At 46.4% G+C, this 22295-nt stretch overlaps 1 protein-coding gene across 1 annotated transcript in view; it reads left to right on the forward strand.

Annotated features, from left to right (window-relative positions):
- Nucleotides 1-22038, forward strand: part of LOC144146009 (uncharacterized) — a 46593-nt gene extending 24555 nt beyond the window's left edge. Inside the window, exon 2 of the mRNA XM_077677912.1 lies at nt 19089-22038. Coding sequence (XP_077534038.1) covers nt 19157-21661 — 2505 coding nt within the window. The 5' untranslated portion in view covers nt 19089-19156 and the 3' untranslated portion in view covers nt 21662-22038. The remainder of the gene's footprint in view (nt 1-19088) is intronic.
- Nucleotides 22039-22295: the final 257 nt, after the last annotated feature.

Genomic DNA, 22295 nt, shown 5'->3' on the forward strand with positions numbered 1-22295 from the left:
AATAGTCGAAAGGTCAGGGTTGTCCGAGCGTTAGATGCCGCTCGCAGGCGCGATAACACTGATTATATACGTTCAGTGACATTTCGCTGGTAATCACTGGCTTTTGTACACGTTTCTTGAGAGCGCTGAGCAACGGTCAACCGATCTGTACTGAGACAAGAATGTCTGCCTGCGAATATGCTGTGTTTTGCTGCTTCCATTTATCAATGCCACTTAACGAATCACAAAAAATAAATTAATTCTCCCGAAAGACCTTCAGTAAAAAGTATTGCTTTTTCTCTGGTGCCTGCGAAGTCAATCCTATCAGTTTTAAAAAAGTGTGGGCACAATTTTATTTCTTGGTAAGCACTTGAGGGCTCGAAAGAGTAAAACCCCTTTTTAGTGGGAAACTTGTTTTTCTTATATATGTGTGTTCAGACAGCCAGCACGCAGACATTGCCTAAAGTGTTGTGCCATGTTGAAGGCTCCGAAGCAGCTTAACTATGGTGCAGTTTAATGACGTTGCGTCGTCTTCTTCAAACATTAAACAGATGCAGTACATCGCAGACGTGCGCATACATTTGCAAAAGCTGCCAACAACAACGTAATGTCAAATGAAGTGAAAACGCGCCTGCCAATACAACTCGCCTACACCGCCATAGTACCAATGAGACAAATAATAAGGAAAGAGGTTTTTGCCAGAATGTAATTTCTGTTGATTTGCATGCATTTGAACAAACCCAGAGTACGTGAAAAAAGACGTTGAAAGAGCCTCCGCGTGCGAAACCTCGGTTTCGAAATTTTTTGCCCGTGTCCAGCCCTGCCGCGAAACCAACCATTATACTGGACGTTTGTCCCGCCTGTTCTAACACGTTTGCCGTGCAAGCGTAAGAACAAGACCGTGAGATAAAGGGGAAAAAGTAAAAGATAGACGTTCCTCTCGCAGCGACAGATGCGCCAGTATCTTCAAAGCTGTGACATCCGGCTGAGTGGCAGTTCTTGGAGCCCGGCTTCGTGTCCCTTTTGGTCTTGCTTTCGTTCTGTGCATTTTCGTGGGATAAAAAAAAAAGCAAACGAAGGGAAGGAAGTTCGAAGGAGGCTCCTTCATATATCTCCCCAGACAGAAGGTCAGTAACAAGGCCAGGGCAAAAAGGCGGAACTCTGTGCCGAGCGAAAATCAATCGCCTCTTCGAGTGGCCACGTCGCGCCAGACTGATATATACGACGGGGCTCACTCGGAGTGGTTTCTGGGGAAAAATTGCGTCTGGCGCGCCACGTGACTCGGCGACGAAAAATGTCGAAGCGGTGGGAAGGGCCGGCTGACAGAGGTCGCTGTCTATATGAGCGCCGTGTCTTACCATTTACGGAGCGGAGGTGCCTGACTTAGTCGACCGCAAAAGTGACAAACCAGGGTATTGCAGAGCGCTGAAGCCTAAACAAAATGGCAAAGCAATAATAAAACAAACAGTAATAATAATAATAACCCAATAAAGCACACAATAACCTGGTCTGCCCGCGGGAAATACCATTTCCCCACAAGGCGACCTGTACAAATTCACAGCATTGTGTCCTCTCCAGAAGCACTTGGACGTAACAGGTTGTGTACGGGCAGTAGCAGTTGATGAGCAGTTACAATTACCGGCCTTTTAGGAGACTGACACTGGTTGTAACGGAAAATATGAGGCGTTAATTTCGAGCTTTACCTGTGCAGGTGCGATAATGGCCTATCAATAGTTTTTACCTTATATCTTTCGTTTGGGGATTTAGTGGGATAAACGATTTCCGTCCCTTTGTAACGAAAGTACACAGAAGCGCAAAAGCCAAAAGTGCCTGCTAACGTCGCTGAAGGAGCGTCCAGTCGATCGTCAAACGTTCAAAAACCCAAATCGCAAACAATCTTTAAAGAACCCAAGCTACTGTTTTTGGCGAACTATCTAAAGGCACCTACGAATGGCCTAAGTGTATACCGATACGCGGTTTATGCGATAAAGGTATACTATTGTACTCCTTCGTCACGATCGACGCGTGTATTGTCTGACCTAGAACCGATCTTTTTCGAAAGTTTCAAGTAACCTTTTTGACTCAATAGAAGCCCTGTTACACGCGCGCGCCATGTGTCCACAGACCTTATCAGAGCTTTTCGGTCGACCAACCGTTGAATAGACAAAAACGTTAGCTTTTTACCCGGTGCCATAGGTCCAAGTAAAAAAAGTTTTCTCTTTGTATGTGAACAACAGCAATTATAAGGAAAACGCATCCCACCAAAAGCTCTGTAAGAACGAAGACTCGTTAGGGGAATGTTTGCTTTGCTCGAACGTGATAGCTGCAGGCGAATTGTTACGTAGCCGTACATTACAAGAGATTGCAAGGTATTTAGACGTGTGTTTGCGGCACCTCCGGATATGAAGTGCTTATGTGTCCTCGTATGTTTTGCAAGGTTCGTCTTGGGCGTTCGCTCAACACTGAGTAGTGGAACAAACTCCGCAAGGGCGGTTAAAGCTGCTTTATCGGACCATAACCATCACCATTCATATTGATGGGCGTAGAGGTTGCAACTATATTTTTAAAGAATACTTGTTACCTCTTAGAACAACGAAATGCAAGATTCTTTGTTTTAGTTAGAAAGGTTTTTGTTCGCTTATATTTACGTGCTCCAGTTCGACAGCGGTAAGAGTCAAAAAGGGTCAGCTGGGCGGAATTATAAGTTGTGCCCGCGAAATTATAAGTTGTCACCAAAAAGACCGTTTCTTGTTCGTTTCAGCCGTGACGTAGTTGCACTTCCGATGCCTCTGACCAATGGATGTGATTCGTCACATTTGGTCATCTGCTTCCAGCTAATCATGGCTCGCTCGAAACGGACACCGTGAAACTGTTACATCTTTACGCACTGCACCTTCGCTCCGATAGCACGACTTAACCCGAATAACTATATCGAATATTACTTGTATTAAAATAAATGTCTGCCTCCATGAAAGTGGGCCGCTTAATTGAATTTATCATGGTAGGTTTAGAACGAAATATAATTTTGGCTTCGCGCCTAAGATTGTTGCTGTCTCCAATCTGCGCAACAAGCTTTAGTAAAAACGGTCACTCTTTCAGACCAATCGCTTCAAGCTTACCTACTGAGCTCCGCCTATTTGCGGCAAGCTTATAACTGCAGGCCTGAGCGTTCATTTGCAACGAATGGCATGTCGAAAAAGAAACCAATGTGCGCACGAGAGGGAAACCCCTCCAGTTTTGTGTTCATCCGATACCTCCTCGAGGTAGGTGATGACAGCCGAGCGTTCCGTTACGCGGGAAGCTGCAAAGATGCGACGGCCATCGACGCCTGCCATAAATGAAGTGTATGGGAGTTCCGTGAGCCCACGCCTCGGGCTGGAAACAATGAGAAACCGTAAATTGCCGCCGGGCGTTGAGGGACAGCGAAATGGAGCCGACGTCACGGAGACACGGTTCTCAACTTACGAGAAGTCGACAGATACTTTTTTGCAAGACGGAAAAGAAAGAAAGAAAACAAGTCGGTTTAGCAGAGTGAGAAGGTTTGAGTTGCTGGGAGCAATAAAGTGGACATCCGGATTGACGCGGCGCCCACGCTCTCGCTGACTTCCGCATTCCGAAAAAAAGTGCCTGACGACACCGAAGCTGCTCTCCCGAATAGACCGCCACAGCCATTGTCTCGTTTCTTTCTACTTTGAAACTATTCTCGAACCCGGCCGTTTTGGGTGTTGTAAAGTAGCGTAAAGTTAATTACGCAATGAAAGGAAAGGGCGATGAACTCGAGAGTTTAAAGCCTTTTGGTTTCATTCCAAAACGCTTAAGTGAAAATAATACTTCAAAATGAAACCAAGAACGCGGGTTTGATTCCGGTGGCGCGCACTGCTTTTCAGATGGAGACAAGATTTTGGCACAGGCTAAAGATCATGCGGTAGTCAAAACTAATCCGCATCACTCCACCGTCGGCGTGTTACACTCCACAAAAAATAACACTTCAGTCATTGTAAACACCATAAAAGCCTGGGAAGATAGGCTGTGTAAAGTAGTTGGCAACACCGACATTTTTGTTTGCATATCTCTGTAATCTAACTTCCGATTGGCTTGCTAAGCGCGACGCCAGCTGGTATAACTTCTGGAAGGATAGCGAAGGAAAGCATAGGCGGAATCGAAACAGGCGCCTCATTATTTTTGAATTCGCAATTTTTGCATTGACAGCCTTCGATGCGAGTCCTATTTTTTTTATGAGTATTCCCGAATAAGTGGCAATGTGCGGGAGTACCAGAGTGTATTTAACGCAACCTAATGAAAGCAGAATCAAAAACGCAATGGAATTTCGTAAAGCATCTACGAGGACCGGATACGTTGTCACGAATGGTGCTGCGACGGTTACCCTTACTGAGGTACTGTAATAGGTAGCAGTAATTACGTCGAAATATTTCACGTTGAAGACAGGCATACTCCAAAATATTCTTTTTACTCTTTAAAATGCAAAAGTAGTACTACAGACGACCTAAAAGCTTCCTTATGCACGCAACAAGCATATGGTCACAAAGAAAACGATCGTCCTCAACAGTCACTCAGCTTTCCTGAACAAGAAGAGTACCTAAAGATGGAGCATCCAGCCATTGTTCATCCTTCTACTCTCTTTGAAGACGCTAGCAGGCACAAGAAATTATCAACAAATAGTAATGGACAGAAGAAATTAGGCCGTACACCAAATAGAAACTAAAGTGATTCGAAAATAAAGCGCTACCACTTAGACATTCAGCTCTGAGCACGGTGGATATTTCAGAAAATTATGCTGTTGGACAAGTTGGTTCATATCGGTTCAAGAAATAGAGCACTAAAAACCACGACAGGAAAACAAAGAACGACGAGACAGATGCGGTTACAGCACATATGTCTCGTCGTTCCTTGTTTTTCTAGCGTGGTTTTAACTGCAGAGCACTTCAGCTGCTCTTCTTGTCATCGTAACTCGCTCGCTGGACCAAAGTAGAGCCACACGGCTTTCCGTCGTAGCGGCTGTCGTCGCGGCGGAACCCAGAGGCTACGAAGGCCAAGCGCTTGATATAGTCATAAGCGTTCGATACTCGTGAACCGCTGGTGCTTCTCATACATCTCCCCGTTGTTTAGCGCAAGAAAACTGCAGGTACATTTGGGGCAAAATATACGTAATTAACCGGCAGCGCCCGCGTTCATTTAGTTAGGAATGCTGGTTCGGATTGTTTTTACGATAGTAAGCGGAAAATGTGGCAATGGAACGCTTGCACGTGCGGGAGGACAAGCGAGCACGAAAAGAACAGAACTTCAACTGGCGCAGTTCCAGGCAGGGGGCGCGCGAGCACTGTGAAGGCGGGAAATTTGAATAGCACTGGGTGGTAGCAATGAGCGGATAACGGCGCTACAGCCCATTATGGCGAATCACTGCTCTGTACTTCCGGCAACTTTCACACTGAGTGGAACGTGTTTAATTTTTTTTGCGCTCTTTTTCTTGAATCAGTTTAGACACACATATCTGCATGAAATACCCCCACAAGTAAATTGTATTACTATTAACTTTTATTTTCGCTATTCAAATACCCCGTGAAGTTTCCGGGGACGCGAATTTGGCAGTATTTTGCCAAGCAGGTTAATGTATTATACATAACTGAATGTCGAAAGTTGAAAAGCACGAAAAAATGTTTTTTTTATGGTCAAATAACCCTCGGTTTGTCTCTGTAGAAAAGGAGACTCGAAAAAAAATTATCGCAGGAGTTCATGCGATATAGATGTTTCGAGAGAGAAAAAAAACTCTTTCACATAAGTATCGCTTGGTAACAAAATATACGCCCAAAACTACCCAAGCCGCTTTCCCGTAAGCAAGTATAGCTAAAAAGCCTGATACCAGAAAGTACACTAGTAAAGGGAAACCATTTTAAAAGCATTTCAACGAGAAAGCTATAGGTGCTTCAGTAAACGGCCAATTTCCTTTTGGAAGGCCCTTGCATGAACACTACCAGTGATTTTGTTTTTCTGTTTCCACTCCGAAAAGGCTTACAATATTCATGGATATTTTAGCGGCCTGGAGTTCCACGCCGCAGCTTGCCTATTGCGCCACTCGGCCGCCATGGGGCAAATGAAGCATTTCCATTTAACCTGTGAACGGCGTTCTGGCCGTTTTCTGGCTCCTAGAGCTCCGAAATCGAATTCCCTTTTTCAAACGTCGGCGCCGTTAAGCGGGATGGAAGCACGGTACGGGCGGATACATTTTGACGCGACGACCTTTCGCCGCGACTGCGGCATTGAGGGCTCGGGGCTTTGGATTTTCAGTGCACTCACGCACACTTCGCAAAAGTGCGAAAACCTTGCCCCCCGGCGGTCCGCGAATGCTTCCCTTGAGGGTTGTAACACTTCGTGTGCTCAGACAAGTAGCTTACAGAAGCGTCGTAAAGAGAAAGAAATCTCAATATCGCTGTGACAAAATTTATGACCCGTCTAGCACTGACCGTATTCGTTTAGAGCTGCAGACATCAAAAGCGTGGGAGTAAGGGTCAAAGCTTTTTGCTCAACGACGATATTGCATTCGGGCGGGCGTGAACGTCTTTGGGAATGCGCTCGCGTAAGCGCTTGCTAGCCACTATTGTTTATTATTTTCTGTAGGCCAATAAAACGACCGATCCGTCGATCAATCAATCAATCAATCAATCAATCAATCAATCAATCAATCAATCAATCAATCAATCAATCAATCAATCAATCAATCAATCAATCAATCAATCATTTATCAATCAATCAATCATGTTAGGTTTTCGAAAAGGTGATGGTAACCTGTGTCGACAACTGAAATGAGGGATGGGGCGGGTACGGTGTTGCGCTTTATGAAAAACGGAGGTGGTTATATACTTATGCTAGCTTTTATGCTGGAGTGCTCAACTCGAGTGTTTTTTTGTGCGTTGAATACAAAATTTTAAATTAAACCACAATTTAACGCATTCAGAAGTTTCACATCGACAGTAATGGCAAGAAGGAAGTAGCCGAAGACATTGTGTACTTGTTATACGTTTTGATTTTTAATAACGTCTACAGAGAAAACACGCATAGAAAGAAAGTCAGGCTTCAGCACGTGTTCTGCTTGTACCGCATATGAATATTCACTCACTCCTGGCGTTAATATTGCGAGTGCAATTCCAGAACTTGTTTTTTTTCAGTTCGGGACGCTACACTATGTGCGCTGTCAGTTGAAAGCCTTTTTTCTCCAAGCCCCGTATTTTAAGCAACGCAGCATCAGAATCCACGATCTCACACGCATTACTGGACGCACTAAAAAAGTAAAGGCAGTGGGGTGCTTAAGTCACACGCAAAATAAAAAGCTCCCACAGAAGCACGCACCCACACGGGCACGTTCCCCAAAAAGACGACTACACGAAAACGGCGAAAGACACTTGGGATTGCAAACCCGCTCACTTGAGACCAACTTTTGCCCGCGATGTGCTTGTTGTAGATAGTGTGGCGGCGTACCCTTAAGCAGAGAACCACAGCCACATATGTACGAAAATAGCAAAAGGGTTGTGTAACGTTGCGTCAATAGCGCAGCACCCAACGCACAAGCGCACGTGCGTATAAGACGGTTTCGTGAAATTCCAGCTGCCCAATTCCCCACGTGACGAGGGCCTCAGCTGGCATTAAAAAGGCTCTTCGCTCGCAAGAGGCTTACCTGCCTCGGTGGAAAAACACAGCCTACTTTCTGCTAGGTGGTATTACAAAATAGCGCACCTTTTACGATGGCTGAATTCCACTTTCTCTAGGATAATTTACATAAAATGTCGTCGTCGTTTATTCGGTTGTCCCGCTAAGTACAAGGCAAAATGAAGTTTCGCTCCATTTTCTTTTTCTGCAAATATGCCTGCAGTAGCGGACGCTTTTGCAATACACCCGCAGGTGACTTTCTTCCTTTTTAGCGCAATGCCATGTGTTTGCGGCTGCATTAGCTAAATTCTAAGTTTCTGATTTCGATCACCGTAAAACAATAAATAGCCGGAAATGAATGAAAATGAAATATAATTAACGAAACATTTGTTCATATGTTACAATGCGCGCTGAGCGGTGATCAAATGAACCTATACATAGGATAGCATTTCCCGACACATGATCGTAATGGCCCGAACAATCTTCATGATCAACACTGCACTAGGAAAGCACGTTGCTGTTCATTATTATGAAGTGAATCGTATTTCCTTTCCTTGTGATGAACGGGGATGGGTGTTGGGTATACTCGTCACCTGTTGTCATTTCGTTCGTTTAAAAAAAAAAAACTCCGGATATGAATTGCAGGTGGTATTTTTAATTTGTACACTGAAATCTGTGCAACGCTCACTGTGAATGTATCCGTAAGGGAATACTGATGGTGTCTTCAATTTAGAAAAACAAAATCTTACTTGCACCTGTCCGTTATTGTTTTCAGTAAGCTTCCAGATATGACCTGCCTTAGTATAATATTGAACAAAAACAATAACAACAAGCGAAGAGGGCCTTCTACACGTGCGAAAGTCGAAATTAATCCCAAAACTTGCTGTTTTCTTTGGAACTATTGTGAAAAGTACAAAAGTGCCATGTATCGCCATGCATAGTTTTAAATAATAGTTTCCGAGATAGCCATGGGATAATGATGATTTCTAGAGCTGCCCGTTACCCACGTCAGGCAAAATAAAATTGATCTATAAGAAAGCTCGTTGCTTCTGGCCTTTGGCCTTTAATTGAAGCAAAAATCGAAGTGAGCATTTACGTTTTTCTTTTTTCTCAAGTAATGCCAACACCCATCGTCTTCAGATCTCTGGAACGTTAATTAAGGATCTAGGTTTTTTGGAATTATTATTTTTTCTCTTGAACAGAAATGAGAATTGGTCGTAATGATGCTGCCACAGATATTTCTCGGCGAAGCAGTGAATCGCGATCCAATTTTTCTCTTTTCCGAGAAAATATTGTGCGTATCTAACACCCGCATCAATGCACGGAGTTTTAATGAAGGAAAAAGGCAGCGCAACGACGACTATAGCCGGCACTTGATGATCGCAGGCATGTCGGAAAAAAATCACGCATCGCCACGAAGTAAATCATGACGAGTGGGCGAGCGCTGGGGATCCTTCTTACCGTAAATCACCCGTCGCATTGCCCACTCGCGGATGTAAATGATTGAACGCATGTGTACACTATATAGAATTCCAGTCCAATCCAATCCAATCCAATCCCATCCAATACAATCCAATGCTCCTCGCGCATGCCCAACACTGTGTACACGCACGCCAAGCCCCAGACAAAGCGAGGTTCTAAGGTGGTTCGCCCCTAAAAGGAGCGGATTGCGAGTCACAGCGGGTGCTGGTGCGAAGAGGAAGACGCACTCTGGAGAGAGAGAGAACAAGACTTTATTATCACTATCCGGCGTGTGAGGGAGTGGGTCATGCCGCGCAGGGCTTCGCCACCCCTCTGTCTCGTTAGACCTCTATGTTGCCTGACTCATCATTGGCTACTAGGAGGAGTCTCCGTTCGCCTCTGCCGGGCCAGCGCAGCATCGAGCCGCTGGATAGCTTGGAGTTGCATCGCCTGATGGGGCGACGTGACGCACTGTTCAATGTCCGGTGGAAACGAGTCCCAGGTATTCCCCTGCACGGGAACACCACACACCCACATCAAGTGGGCTAAGGTAGCCGGTCCGTCCCCGCACGCACTGCACATTACACTCGCAAACAATCCGGGGTTCACATGTCGAGCGAGTGCCGGTGTGAGGACAGTCCTGGTTTGTAGTTGTCGTAGAAGGACACCTTCTCTTCTGCTTAAACCTGGATGAGGCGTGGGTAGTTGTCGGCGGGTCTCCCGGTACCAGCCGAGTATCTCTCCGAATTCCATGAGTGGTTCGAAGTTAGCTGTGGTCGTTTCTTCCGCTTCCGAGGGGCGGGGGGGCGTCGTGCGGCACGCGAGCTCACGCGCGACGGCGTCCGCTTCCTCGTTACGGTTGGCGAAGCGTCCAGAGACGGTCCCCGTGTGGGCTGGAAACCATCTTAGGTGTGGGGTGGTGGTTTTGACATTGGGTAGTATCTTGGCAGCCGGGGCTCCAGTGTACCCTCTGCTGTAGTGGGTGATGGCTGAGCGAGAATCGCTGAGTATCGTGGTTACTTCCGGTCGGCATCTGAGAGCCAAGGCGATGGCGGCTTCCTCCGCCTGCTCCGCCGACGTGGCACGTATGCTGCACGCGTTGATCGTCTGGCCGTCCGTTGCCCGGATAATTGCCAGTACAAATATATCCGGTTTGCAGTGGTGTTTGGCTGCGTCGACATAGACTGCTTGCGAGTCGTCTGCGTGAGTTTCGATCAGGACCTTGGCTCTGGCCCGTCTGCGTTCCTCGTTGCGTTCTGGGTGTACGTTGCGTGGTAGCGGTAGTATGACCAGCTTACGTACTACCTCTTTGTTGATTCGTTCGTGCGCGGGAGTTTCTAGTCCGTAGGATTCGGCTTGTGGCGGTCGTAGACCGATCTTTCGGAGGATCTCCCTGCCAGCATTGGTGGTAGCTAGCCGGTTGAGTTGCGCCGTTCGCTGTGCTTCGCTTATCTCTTCCAGCGTGTTGTGTACTAGCCGTGTCTCCATCGTTTACGATGTATATCCCCCAGCTGGAGCATTGGACGTGGTGCGAAACGACCTTGCTCCGCGTTTGCCGGAATCCCAGACCTTCGTTTTTCGTGGTTTTCCAGCTGCTGTAGAGGGGCAGGGCGCAAGTAAAGACAGGCAACTGGCATGTTGCCGGAGAAATAAAATGGATAGCCTAACGGGGTGAAAAGTCACAATCACTCCGAGCACCGCTCTGGAGAACAGAAAATATTTAACCCCGCAGACAAAGCTCATTGCGCCAAGGCAGTTTAATAAGGTTCGTTTGTGAAGGAAAGAGGGCCCCTTTCCAGCTTAACCCGGGCTGTTTTACAATAGCGAAGCAGCCAGGAGGCATTGGAGCGAATACATAAAATGGTACCACGCGTAAATGCAAAGAAGGCGTGATAGAAAGGTGACCGTGTAAATGAGAGTCAGTGCTCTTGCATTATATATATATATTGTAAAGGATATAGCCGACGCCTGGGTAGTCGCTTAGAGAGGGGTTTATTCACGGTCGAGGCGTGCACACGCAAGAGCCGAGAGCAGGGTTCCGCGAGACCAGGCGCCGAGCGTTTCATGCTACCCGCATAGGCGGATAGCGCTGCGTTAGTTCTACTTGCTCTGAGGCGTCCGCTCATACTCTTCGTTACAATATATATATATGACGGAATTAAGGTTTGGCAGTCAAGAAAACCTCGCAAAGCAAAGGGGAGGATGTGGTAGGCCATTGAAACAGATAAAGAATTTGGAAAGAAAGAAAGAAAGTGGAGAAAAAATGGCCGCCAGGTGGGACCCGAACCCACGACCTCCCGAATACCGGTCTGGTGCGATAACCACTACGCTACCGGCGGGGCGATCTTCCCCTACACTTTGTGGGGTATTTATGTTATGGTTTTTTTGTTTCCTGTGCTTGGGGGTGGTAGCCAGCGCCACTCGGACTACTCAGGGTGGAGGGGACCTTCGTTTTAACCCCCGGGCCGTGACTCGAGTGTCGACGACATGTCAAGAGTGGTCGACCAGCGTTGAACCCTCTTAAGCTTGTTATGACACCAAGACTGCCAGAACAGAGGCCCTCGCTATGCATGTAGCGAATCAGAATAGGAAATGAGGGGCTCGTTGAAAATAAGACAGAAAAAAGGGTTGGCAGTCAAGAAAACCTCCGAAAGCAAAGACGAAGATGTGGTAGGTCATTGAAACAGATAAAGAATTTGGAAAGAAAGAAAGAAAGTGGAGAAAAAATGCCCGCCAGGTGGGACTCGAACCCACGACCTCCAGAATACTGGCTACCACCCCCAAGCACAGGAAATAAAAATACCATAAAATAAATACCCCAGAAAAGGGGGGGGGGAGGAATCGCCCCACCGGTAGTGCATTGGTTATCGCACCAGACCGGTATTCTAGAGGTCGTGGGTTCGGATCCCACATGGCGGGCATTTTTTCTCCACTTTCTTTCTTTTGTTCCAAATTCTTTATCTCTTTCAATGACCTACCACATCCTCCCCTTTGCTTTCCGAGGTTTTCTTGACTGCCAACCCTTATTTCTGTCTTATTTTCAACGAGCCCCTCATTTCCTATTCTGATTCGCTACATGCATAGCGAGGGCCTCTGTTCTGGCAGTCTTGGTGCCATAGGAAGCTCAAGAGGGTTCAACGCTGGACGACCACTCTTGACATGTCGTAGACACTCGAGTCACGGCCCGGGGGTTAAAAAGAAGGTCCCCTTCACCCTGAGTAGTCCGAGTGGCGCTGGCTACCACCCCCAAGCACAGGAAACAAAAATACCATAACATAAATACCCCACAAAGTGTAGGGGAAGATCGCCCCGCCGATAGCGTAGTGGTTATCGCACCAGACCGGTATTCTGGAGGTCGTGGGTTCGGATCCCACCTGGCGGGCATTTTTGCTCCACTTTCTTTCTTTCTTCCCAAATTCTTTATCTTTTTCAATGACCTACAACATTCTCCCTTGTGCTTTTCGAGGTTTTCTTGACTGCCAACCCTTATTTCTGTCTTATTTTCAACGAGCCCCTCATTTCCAATTCTGATTCGCTATATATATATATATATATAGGAACAAAGTTTTCCTGGACGCCGGTAGAATATACACAAAAATGGTTTCGACCACGGTAAAAAAAGAGAAAAGATTTAATAACGTCTCGGCCGAGGGACCGGCCTTGACGAAGGCCGGTCCCTCGGCCGAAACGTTATTAAATCTGTTCTCTTTTTCTACCGTGGTCGAAACCATTTGTGTGTAGATATATATATATATATATATATATATATATATATATATATATATATATATATATATATATATATATATATATATATATATATATATATATATATATATATATATATATATATATATATATATATATATATATATATATATATATATATATATATATTTATATATATAATTTATGGTTGTCCGCATTTACATCAATTATGGTCTTCGTGAGTGTATCCGCTGTTGGTAAATAATTGCGACGAAGGTCCGAATACGGTATCAACAGGTTGTAATTTAATTTGTTGGTGGCCATTGCCCATAAAAATTTAATTCAGGTCAGCTCTGCGGTTAACATGAACGTCCGTTTAACACGTCGAACTTGAGCATGTTATTTTTTTGTCTTTTCTTATTTGGAAACTATTATATCATGCCAAGGAATTTTGCTCCAGAGCATCCGCACATTTATGACAAGTATGGGGAGAGAGACAAACGCATGTAGGAGTTTTTATTTCTAACTAATTTCGAGACTCGAGGCTAATAATTTCGGTTATAATAATATTATTCCAGGCTTCCATAATTTTTCAAGATCACTTCAAGAAGAGAACTTATATTTAAAAACGTGTTGGCGTAGTCGTGGAGGGGTAATGAGTACTACTCACATGGGAAGGGAGGAACTTGTCGTGAAAGCCCAGGAATGAAAGATATCTTGGAAATCATTTAATTCTGCATTCCCGGTGGCTAGGCCGGGTTGAAGGGCTGGAGTACCAGGGATAAAGAGGGAGTGCTGTGATAGGTCAGCTCAGCCACAAATAAGATGGCCTAACACTTCCACGAAGGCCGCTACAGCGCCGCCACAGCCTGCTAATGCTGACCTTGAGACCGATACCCGACGCTCGCCGAAGGCTCTATTCACTGGATCCCGAATGCACACGCCCTCGACACTCGTGCTCTTTGACAGACCCGGCACGTTATCTCGTACGGACGGCGACTCAGTTTTTCCGAGTTTTTCTGCAGCGACAATTCTTCATGCTGATGGCGTGGCGAGGATTAACCGTTTCGCCACTACGAACCTCTCTAGACCGTTTGTTTATTTATGCCGAACAGGGGGCCGTTCTTGGAACTCCGCACCGCAGCTTTGTTTACCCTTGGTTCTTTCTTTCTGCCGACTTGAGAACTACGAACGCGGAGGGTTGGCTGCTCTGGTTTTCGATCGATTAATCTCTTGGCCGCCTCAGAATACCTGGTATTCATTGAAAAGTTTAGCTGTCAATTTATTCGCTTGGCAACAATGGAAATGGCCACGGACATGGCCGAAGCGCCACGCACATGGCGCGGCTAGTGCCACTGTGGCCGTGCACCGAGGAAAAAAATAGCACCGACGCGCGTCGTCTGCTGCGTTTCAACCCTATTCTCAACGGTGTTGTCAACAGAGATGTTAATAATCGCACTCACATTGGAGTCGAGACATTACTTCGCGTTCGGCAGGCCCTTCGCCCAACCCATATCATGGGCTTAGCACGGACAAGTACCGCCACCCTGCGCAGCCTGACGTAACCAGCGACGTCGCACCGTGGCCTCCGCGATTTGCAGCCGGCGGCGCGCCGAGCAACGGCGCGTCGCCAGTAGCCGATCGCGGAGGCCACGGGCGCACTCTCATGGATGCCTGCATGCGTGCCTCGCTATTGAATATAGGCCATAGAGCCTTTAAAAAAGAGCGTCCACAGCTCAGTGGACCTTTTTATCAAAGAATTCGTTTTCGGTGACCATGTACCTTCCTAGTACTTTCCGCATAACTCAGGTCGGTTTCCATTGCGCTCCCTTGATGACCTCGTTAATCAGATATTAATTTCATGACAGCGCCGAAGGCACGAATTACAGTTAATAAATGAGATAAAGCGTGTTGTGCTATATGAGTGTGATACTTACATGGGCACTTTATTCTTCACATATTTTCAAAATAAATCGGAAAATATCATAAGCGCGCACCGTGTTCTACCGAGTAAAAATGGGAATAACAACAGATGCGACTATTCAAGAGCCAATCGAGAGTAATACAAATCCAATGATTGCTTCAGGGCAAATAGAGCGGTGACTGTCGTCATTATCCTAGTCCTTCAGAAATTTCCCTACCTGGCAGATAGCTTTCTTCTGGAAACAAATAATATCAGAAAAACGACGTGTGCCAATGCGCGACCTCAACCGATGTTTGTATCAGCCATGTCAAGAACAAACAGGTCCTTAAGAAGTTACAACACATGACGGCTTGGAATGTTCGATGTAGTTCTGATCGCTTCATAAACCTGAATATGAGCTTCATGATTAACACTTTGTTTTCTGCCGCAAACAAGTTTAAATAATCGCAATTAAAGCCCTGATTGGTGCCGCAATCACGTCTTCCACAAGCGGCTAGCACTGTTCAGCGAAAATAACACTCATAAGGGCTTTGCGGGCAAGTAGTGAACTCTTTCGTCGATCAAGTGGTATCTGCCTGGTGTAGTGAGACCTTAGTTCCGTCACATTTCGCTGTGAATCCTAACGCGTTTATGGGGAATTTTGCAACACTACTGTGAAGGCAACTTATGCAGACGAAGGAGAGTAACATGTTTCCCATTCATATCAATCAGGCCAACAAGAAGTGTCTTTCACCCGGCAGTAAACAGCAGCAGACCAATTTCAAAAGGAAAACCAGATTAAGATGATTGATTTGTGCTGTTTTCATCGTCCTTGATAAGCTTAGAGATATATACTGGCGTGTCGTTTCCTCGATGGTCGAGTTATACCGGCAGTATACGCAAGCTATAAGTGGGAAAAAAACCTCGCCTGCTATTACTAGTTTTCGACTGCTCTTATACGACAGAATCAAAACACTGTGTAAAACTCTCACGTACACCTCGAAACTATCGCGATACCTTTGGGTGTTCTCATAAAACATACACCCCAATTGATACCGTAAACAATTTGCAGATTGTTTTGGGGTACTTCAGTGAAAACACCACTACACAGGCACTCATTTAGAGTGTTTCGAGCAGTTTGTCCGTCTGAGGGCGTTAATATATTGCCACTCTGCCTGCATTGCGCCTAAGCATCTCCCTGGTGCCCACAACGTTTCTTCTTTGGTTCGCGGCGTAGACGGCTCATATGTGGTTGGCGGAAGCACACTTGATTGCATCTCACTCTATACGTCTGAATTTCTTTGTATTAGCGTAGCCATTATTTTACCATATGGAGCATGGTGCCATTTTGATCGTTGTGAAACGATAACTGTGGCTATTGCAGGCGATCATCTATTTTTAGAACTGTTTGAAGCTGCAAAGCATACTGTTTAAACTGGCCGTGTGCTCTGTGCCGGGACCACAAGACAAATCGTAATTACTAATATTTATAGTATTGATGTTAGCAATGCATTTGCGCTAATTTATCCAGACGTTAAGATACCCCGCGATCTTATCATTCTCTCACGGGGAATTTTTAGTGAACAACTAAAAGTAAACGCAAAGTGTGGTTATGAAGTTAGACGGTATAGAAATTAAGCTTCTGCAATACCAGAAGAAAAAGCGGAACAAAAACTGAGTTGGGTTAGTGTTGCTTTTATGCTTCGTTCAGAATTCAGCTGTGGAGAAATGTGTTTAGTACAAAGCGTAAACCAGTAAGTACAAACGCTATATGCGCTGTCGTTTCCTCACTTTCACAAGTTTTAATATAGAGCCCGAAACCTTGAAAATATACAATGAGCTCGAAAAACCGCAGAGTTCAAGACAATGGGAAAACTTCGACATTAACGTCAGGCAAGCAGAATTTTAATCAAGATATTTCTCAGAAACAATTATGATAAATTTTAATGAAAACCCGCCTATATCATGGTGGTTATATTCGTAACTCTGCGCATACGGGAGTCTCAAGATTTCAATAAGCTTTTGGAACTATACATAACACTGAAAAATATGCTCAGGAATCAGGTAATTTTTATTTTTTATTCCGGGTGACGAGATGGCTCGCTAAAGCATTTATGAATGGCGTCTATTTATGGCCGAGCTTTTTTTTCTCGAAATAGTTATTACAATGGCGGTTCAATTTTTTCAACCCTTCACGTGGCGGTCGTAAGATAAATAGTCACTTCGGTACAATAGAGTGCTCGTATAATAATTCCGCACATGCCTTGGCCGGAAGCATTCCCCGGGTTCTCACCGCAAGCATTGAAGACTGCTCTCTGGCGCAACTGCACACTGTGGTTCTTGCACAAATTCCGAGATGTAATGAATTTATTACACGCTACCGTAAACTTACACATTACACGCTACAGAAAATTACAAAAGGACGGGGAGCTAGCATAAACCAGAAAGTAATTTTTCATCTCGCGTGTCTCCATTGTAGTTCCTCGGTGAAACTGCACTTCTCGCACGAAACCCTTACAAAAGGCATTGCGAAACTGCAGCCGGAATTCATGGCGGCGAGCATGCCCGGATGAATGTGTGCAAGTATCCAGGAAGGAAATATGGAACGAATCAAGGAATGAAGGAGGGAAGGAAGGAATGCACAAATGAATGAATGAATGAATGAATGAATGAATGAATGAATGAATGAATGAATGAATGAATGAATGCTATGCTGCGCAGAGAGAAGCAAAAAAACTGTGATAATTGAGAAAGCAGAAAAAAGAAATGGTTTGCTGGAGCACAGTGCACGCCATTGTGCCCAGCGTCCCAGCTCGAAATGGATTTCAGCGCACGTTAAAGATCCCCGTTCGGTCAAAATTAATTCTGAGCCCTCCACTACTGTGCGCCTCATCGCCTGTGTAGCGGTGGTGCGTCAATCCTCACAATCAATCACTCGGCCCTAAATACTAAACTTTAGTAACTGTCCGAACAGCCTTTCGTTCTATAGTCGTTTGATTGAGAGGAGTACGAAACAAACATACCTTAACAAAGTAATATACGTACACATCTTTGGCCATTATAAAAAGATCAAAAGCAGAATACCTGTCCTTTTGAGATATAGGAAGAACTCCAGCAAAATTGACACTAGCTTGAATTTGTATTTTCCGCGCTTCAAGGAGTTATGCGATCGCCACACCACCTCGCGTCCCCGTGAAAACCGCCACGCATGCCTTTTGCTAATGGGGATACAGCGGGAAATATTTTGTTGAACGCCCCACCGTTCATCTCGCTGAGCGGTGCCAACACCGCCGTAACACTCATACCTTGTTTGTTAATGGGATTATTGAATTTCCCATTGAGGTAAAAATTTGTCGTCAGCTTATCTGAGGCAGCGAAACAGTGTCTGTAGTAAACATTCAGTAAAGAAACATAGTCGCCTACCCGTAGCACCTGCGTTTAAGCGCCTAAATTTCAAATCAAAGTGATGTATGGTGTCGTTCCTACATAACTCTTATTTCAAAATTCTGAAACACACAAAGCATAGGTCTTCTGAGCATCATTTAGAAATACCGAGACTCCAAGGAAAACTGGAGGGTGCAGTGGGCACAACTCCTTGCCTTCGTGCCTCCTCGACACGGCCAGTGGATCAAACATGTGGACAGTAGTTCAATACTAAAGGCAGGCTTTGCCTTAGTTTTAACTACTTCTGATTCATTTGTAATCGCCTCTTCCCCAGCAGCACAGCGCTGAAGCGCGACTTTGGCTGCTCTACACGGTGCAATGCTCTCTGTGAAGTTTAATTAGACCGTCAGCAGCATTAAATTGTGCAGTAATGCATTCGCATTCATAACTGATACAAACTACTTATGTGCCCTCGCAGTTAGGGTCAGCTATCTGAAGGAAATCTAGGTTTATTTCGTGTGACTTTGCATTTTCTGTTCTATAGGTCAGATTTTTAGCAATAATAATCATCTATGAATGATTAATGCTCAGAATCACACACAGAACAAATGTTAACCGGCTTAAGTCAAGCTGTAGAGTAAAAAAATGTATTCATTTTAAAATATTGCTGGAGTATCTATCGTTGTACACTAGGTGTAATTACGACGGCAAGAGAACGAAACGCAGCTGTTAGATTGTTGTAATTATGTAGCTGGATGTGTTCCGCTTTTTAATGTGTTAGATAGGTACGAATAGTTGTGCCAATAAACACTCAATAAAGGTTACTGGCCGAAAACAGGGTGAAATATTGTGCTCTAAGTGTATTTTTCGAAAGATTTAGGGGGAGTATTTGAAACAGACGCGTTAGGATTATATTTAGGACATCGGTTTTCATTTCTGTTCAGTTCGCAAGTTTATGACGCTTCTCACAAGAGTTTATTTTATTCCTTCGCAGGTGCCTCGCGAACCCCAAGTGGCTGCATAGTGTCATCTGAGAGCGGGCTCTTGCGTTCCTGAACCGGTATGTCGCTCCACGTCGACCAGGACATCAAGGCAGTGGTCCAGCACATCGCCACCTTCGGCACCAACCTCACCACCCGCAGCGATTCTCCCGTGCTACCCAGACCCATCCACATAGAAGACCCTTCGGGAGCCTTGCACTTCATGCCGTCTGGTGATGCAGCCGCCGCAGCGTCCGCATCCTTGGGTGCTGGAGAGGAGAGTGGATCGTCGTCGTTCAACTACATCACCTTGGAAGTGCACTACACCCTTTTACTCATCATCATGGTTTCGAGCGTCGCTGTCAACGGCCTCGTATTTGTGCTGTTCTACCAGCGTCCATCCGTGCGCATGACGTCCAACAAGTTTGTTCTGAACATGGCAATCGTGCACCTCCTCCAGACGTTCATCGTCTTGCCGTTCGTCTTCGTGTCAGCCATGTTCCAGGAGTGGATCTTCGGAGACGTGTGGTGCAAGATTCATGGCACGGTCACCGTTTGCCTCACAATGGCCAACGTATTCTCCATCTTGCTCATAGCCGTTGACCGGAACTGCGCCGTCAACAGCCCGCTTCACTACTCGATGACCATCACGAAGAAGAGGACTAGCGGCCTTATTGTGTCGACTTGGGCGTTTGCCGTGCTCATCTCGCTTCCGCCGCTCCTGGGCGTCTCGGACGTGCAGTACCAAGACAGCTGGACCATGTGCACGGTCACCTGGTATGACACTAACTTCCTCACAATCGCCTACTCCTGCGTGATATGCGTCGTGGGCTTTCTGCTGCCTTTCATTCGCATCGCATGGATTTATGCTTCTATGTTCCGTGCTGCTCGGCGTAACAGTGCGCGGGCTCGCCTTCACAACATCAACACAAGCAGCACGGAGATGAGCCCGCCACCTTCTGCGGGACCAGAAAGCGGTGTCCACTCGTCGCCGCTCTACCTAAACCGCAGGGCAGCCTGGACAAAACGGACCACCTCTCTTCCTCAAGCATCCTCGCTCTTCGGGGACGAGTGGAAAGCCGTGCGGACGGGCGTCTTGGTGGTGGTGTCATTCACCGTCTGCTTCCTTCCGTTCTTCGCAATGACTCTTGTGGAGCCTCACGCTCGAACTCGCAAAATACCGCTGGGAAAACTCCCCGCCATCAGCATGCTATTCCTGTTTTGCTCTTCACTCATGAGCCCGTACTTGTACGTCATCAGAAACAAGGCAACCCGCAAGCATGTCCGCAAGATGTTCACCTGCCTTAGACGTAAACCGAGCTTGTTTTCTCCTCGGGGCTACCACTACAGCCACCAAAGCCCGCCACAAGAGCGCAAGTGCTCCGACAACATCGTCGCACTACCGGGTAGCGTCGTCTCATCGCGCTCTGGCAGCGTAGACTGCCCGCGCTCCATGGTGACGCACTCATTATACCAGAACAAGTCAGGTGATTGGAAGATCGTTAGTGTCACAACAGATCCCAGGCGGTCGCCTGCGCGGCGGCCATCCATAATAATGCAGCAGCCGCTTCGAGTCGATGAAATGGCGCAGCAGCATCAAAGCGAACAATCGTATTACCAGCAAAAGTGTGGTCCTGGCTTGCGTGGCGCGGCCATCAGAAACGGCTTTAACCGCCGAGCGTCCCTGGACAGTTCCAAGATCCTCTGCACCCGGGTGCCCAAGACGTTTGAGCGAGAGCCGGATGTGGCTTCGGTCAAATCGATCAGCGGTGCAAGCGGTGATCGCAGCATGTCATTTCGCATTCGAGGCCGCTTCGCCAACAGAGAAGAATCGACGGAAACGTGCGAGAGCTCGTGCAACAGCAGTTTCGGCCAGGACGAATGGGGCCGCCAGCTCATGGACGCATCTCGCCACCGGCGTTCGAGCAACGCAAGGCGCGAGTCACAAAGTAGCGTGTCCACCTTAGGAGCTGCTGCGGAAATGTACCAGCCTCTACCCGCTGCCAGCAACACAAGCATCGCGCAGATCCACCATTGCCCTAAGATGTCGTCGGCGTCCCCGCCAATGTCATCCGGGTCCGGCTATCCGTGCCGACCAGTGCTAAGGCGGGGTCGCTCGTTCGCCTTCGATGAGCACGAGATGAGCGTCGCCATGCTGCCGCAAAGAATTTCTCAGTCAGGAGGGTTGCGGAAGTACCACTTCGCCGTTGCGAGAAACTCGCAGAGGCACGGCTCTAGCGACACAGCGTCCACGACGCTCGAATCCCTCACGTCTACGGACTCGCAAGATCTTCCCATCATCGCGTCACCTCACTCCATGTCGCCAACAACCGCCATGGCATACCACTATCCACTGCACCACGTGATGCACCAGTCCCATCATTCAGCGCTGCACAGTTGCACTGCCACACCTCTTCCCGCCAGCGTTGCCTCTCATCACCAGCAGCACACCCAGTTGCCACACGAGAGTCAGGATCGAAGAGACTCCGGCTTTGAGGACACTATGCTTGGCAAATGTGATATATGCGACACAATCGTGGACGAGGCTGGCTCTATCAAAGTTGTCAAATTTATGGAGCAGGTATAACAAAGTCACGTGCATCTACTGGGACACGTTTTGTGTACTGGGAGTGAAAAACATCTTCAAGTGCTTGTGTGTGACATCGCACGTGTCAAAGAGGACGTGTAGAGGACTTTTAGTGGCATCGCGTAATTGTTGATATAAACATTATTTAAATGATGACAACATGACTCTGCAAAAAAGGGGAAAAGTGTGTTTGTTCCTCCTTGTGAGCCGAAGGTATTTACGTGGTGTAGTGAGTATTGTTGAACACACTCAAAAGTTGCACACAGTGCGTATGTGATGTTATTTGCCTGAATGCGTACCACTGCAAAATATGTGTATGTGTGAACTATACGCTCTTCTGCAATGCATTTAAAGGATTCCTGAAAAGTTGCCTTATTTATATTTTATCGTTGGCGACAATATTTTACTTATATAAAAAAAGAAACACAGCCTTTGGGGACTTTTTTGTAAAGGCGTAATGGAACTTACGCTTAATTGCACAATACGTTGAAAGGCAGCAGTCTTCCGCTGTACGCAACGCTTCAAAAACCTGTATAAATTCGTAATTTTGGAACACAATACAGGCACCTTAAAAAACCGTAACGTAGTACCAATAATTTTCTTTGATGCTTCCGCTTGCGAACTGAGATGTGCG

Source organism: Haemaphysalis longicornis, unplaced genomic scaffold (assembly GCF_048455015.1).
Source record: "Haemaphysalis longicornis isolate Haplotype H1 unplaced genomic scaffold, Haemaphysalis longicornis Haplotype H1 scaffold_7, whole genome shotgun sequence".
Classification (NCBI taxonomy): domain Eukaryota; kingdom Metazoa; phylum Arthropoda; class Arachnida; order Ixodida; family Ixodidae; genus Haemaphysalis; species Haemaphysalis longicornis.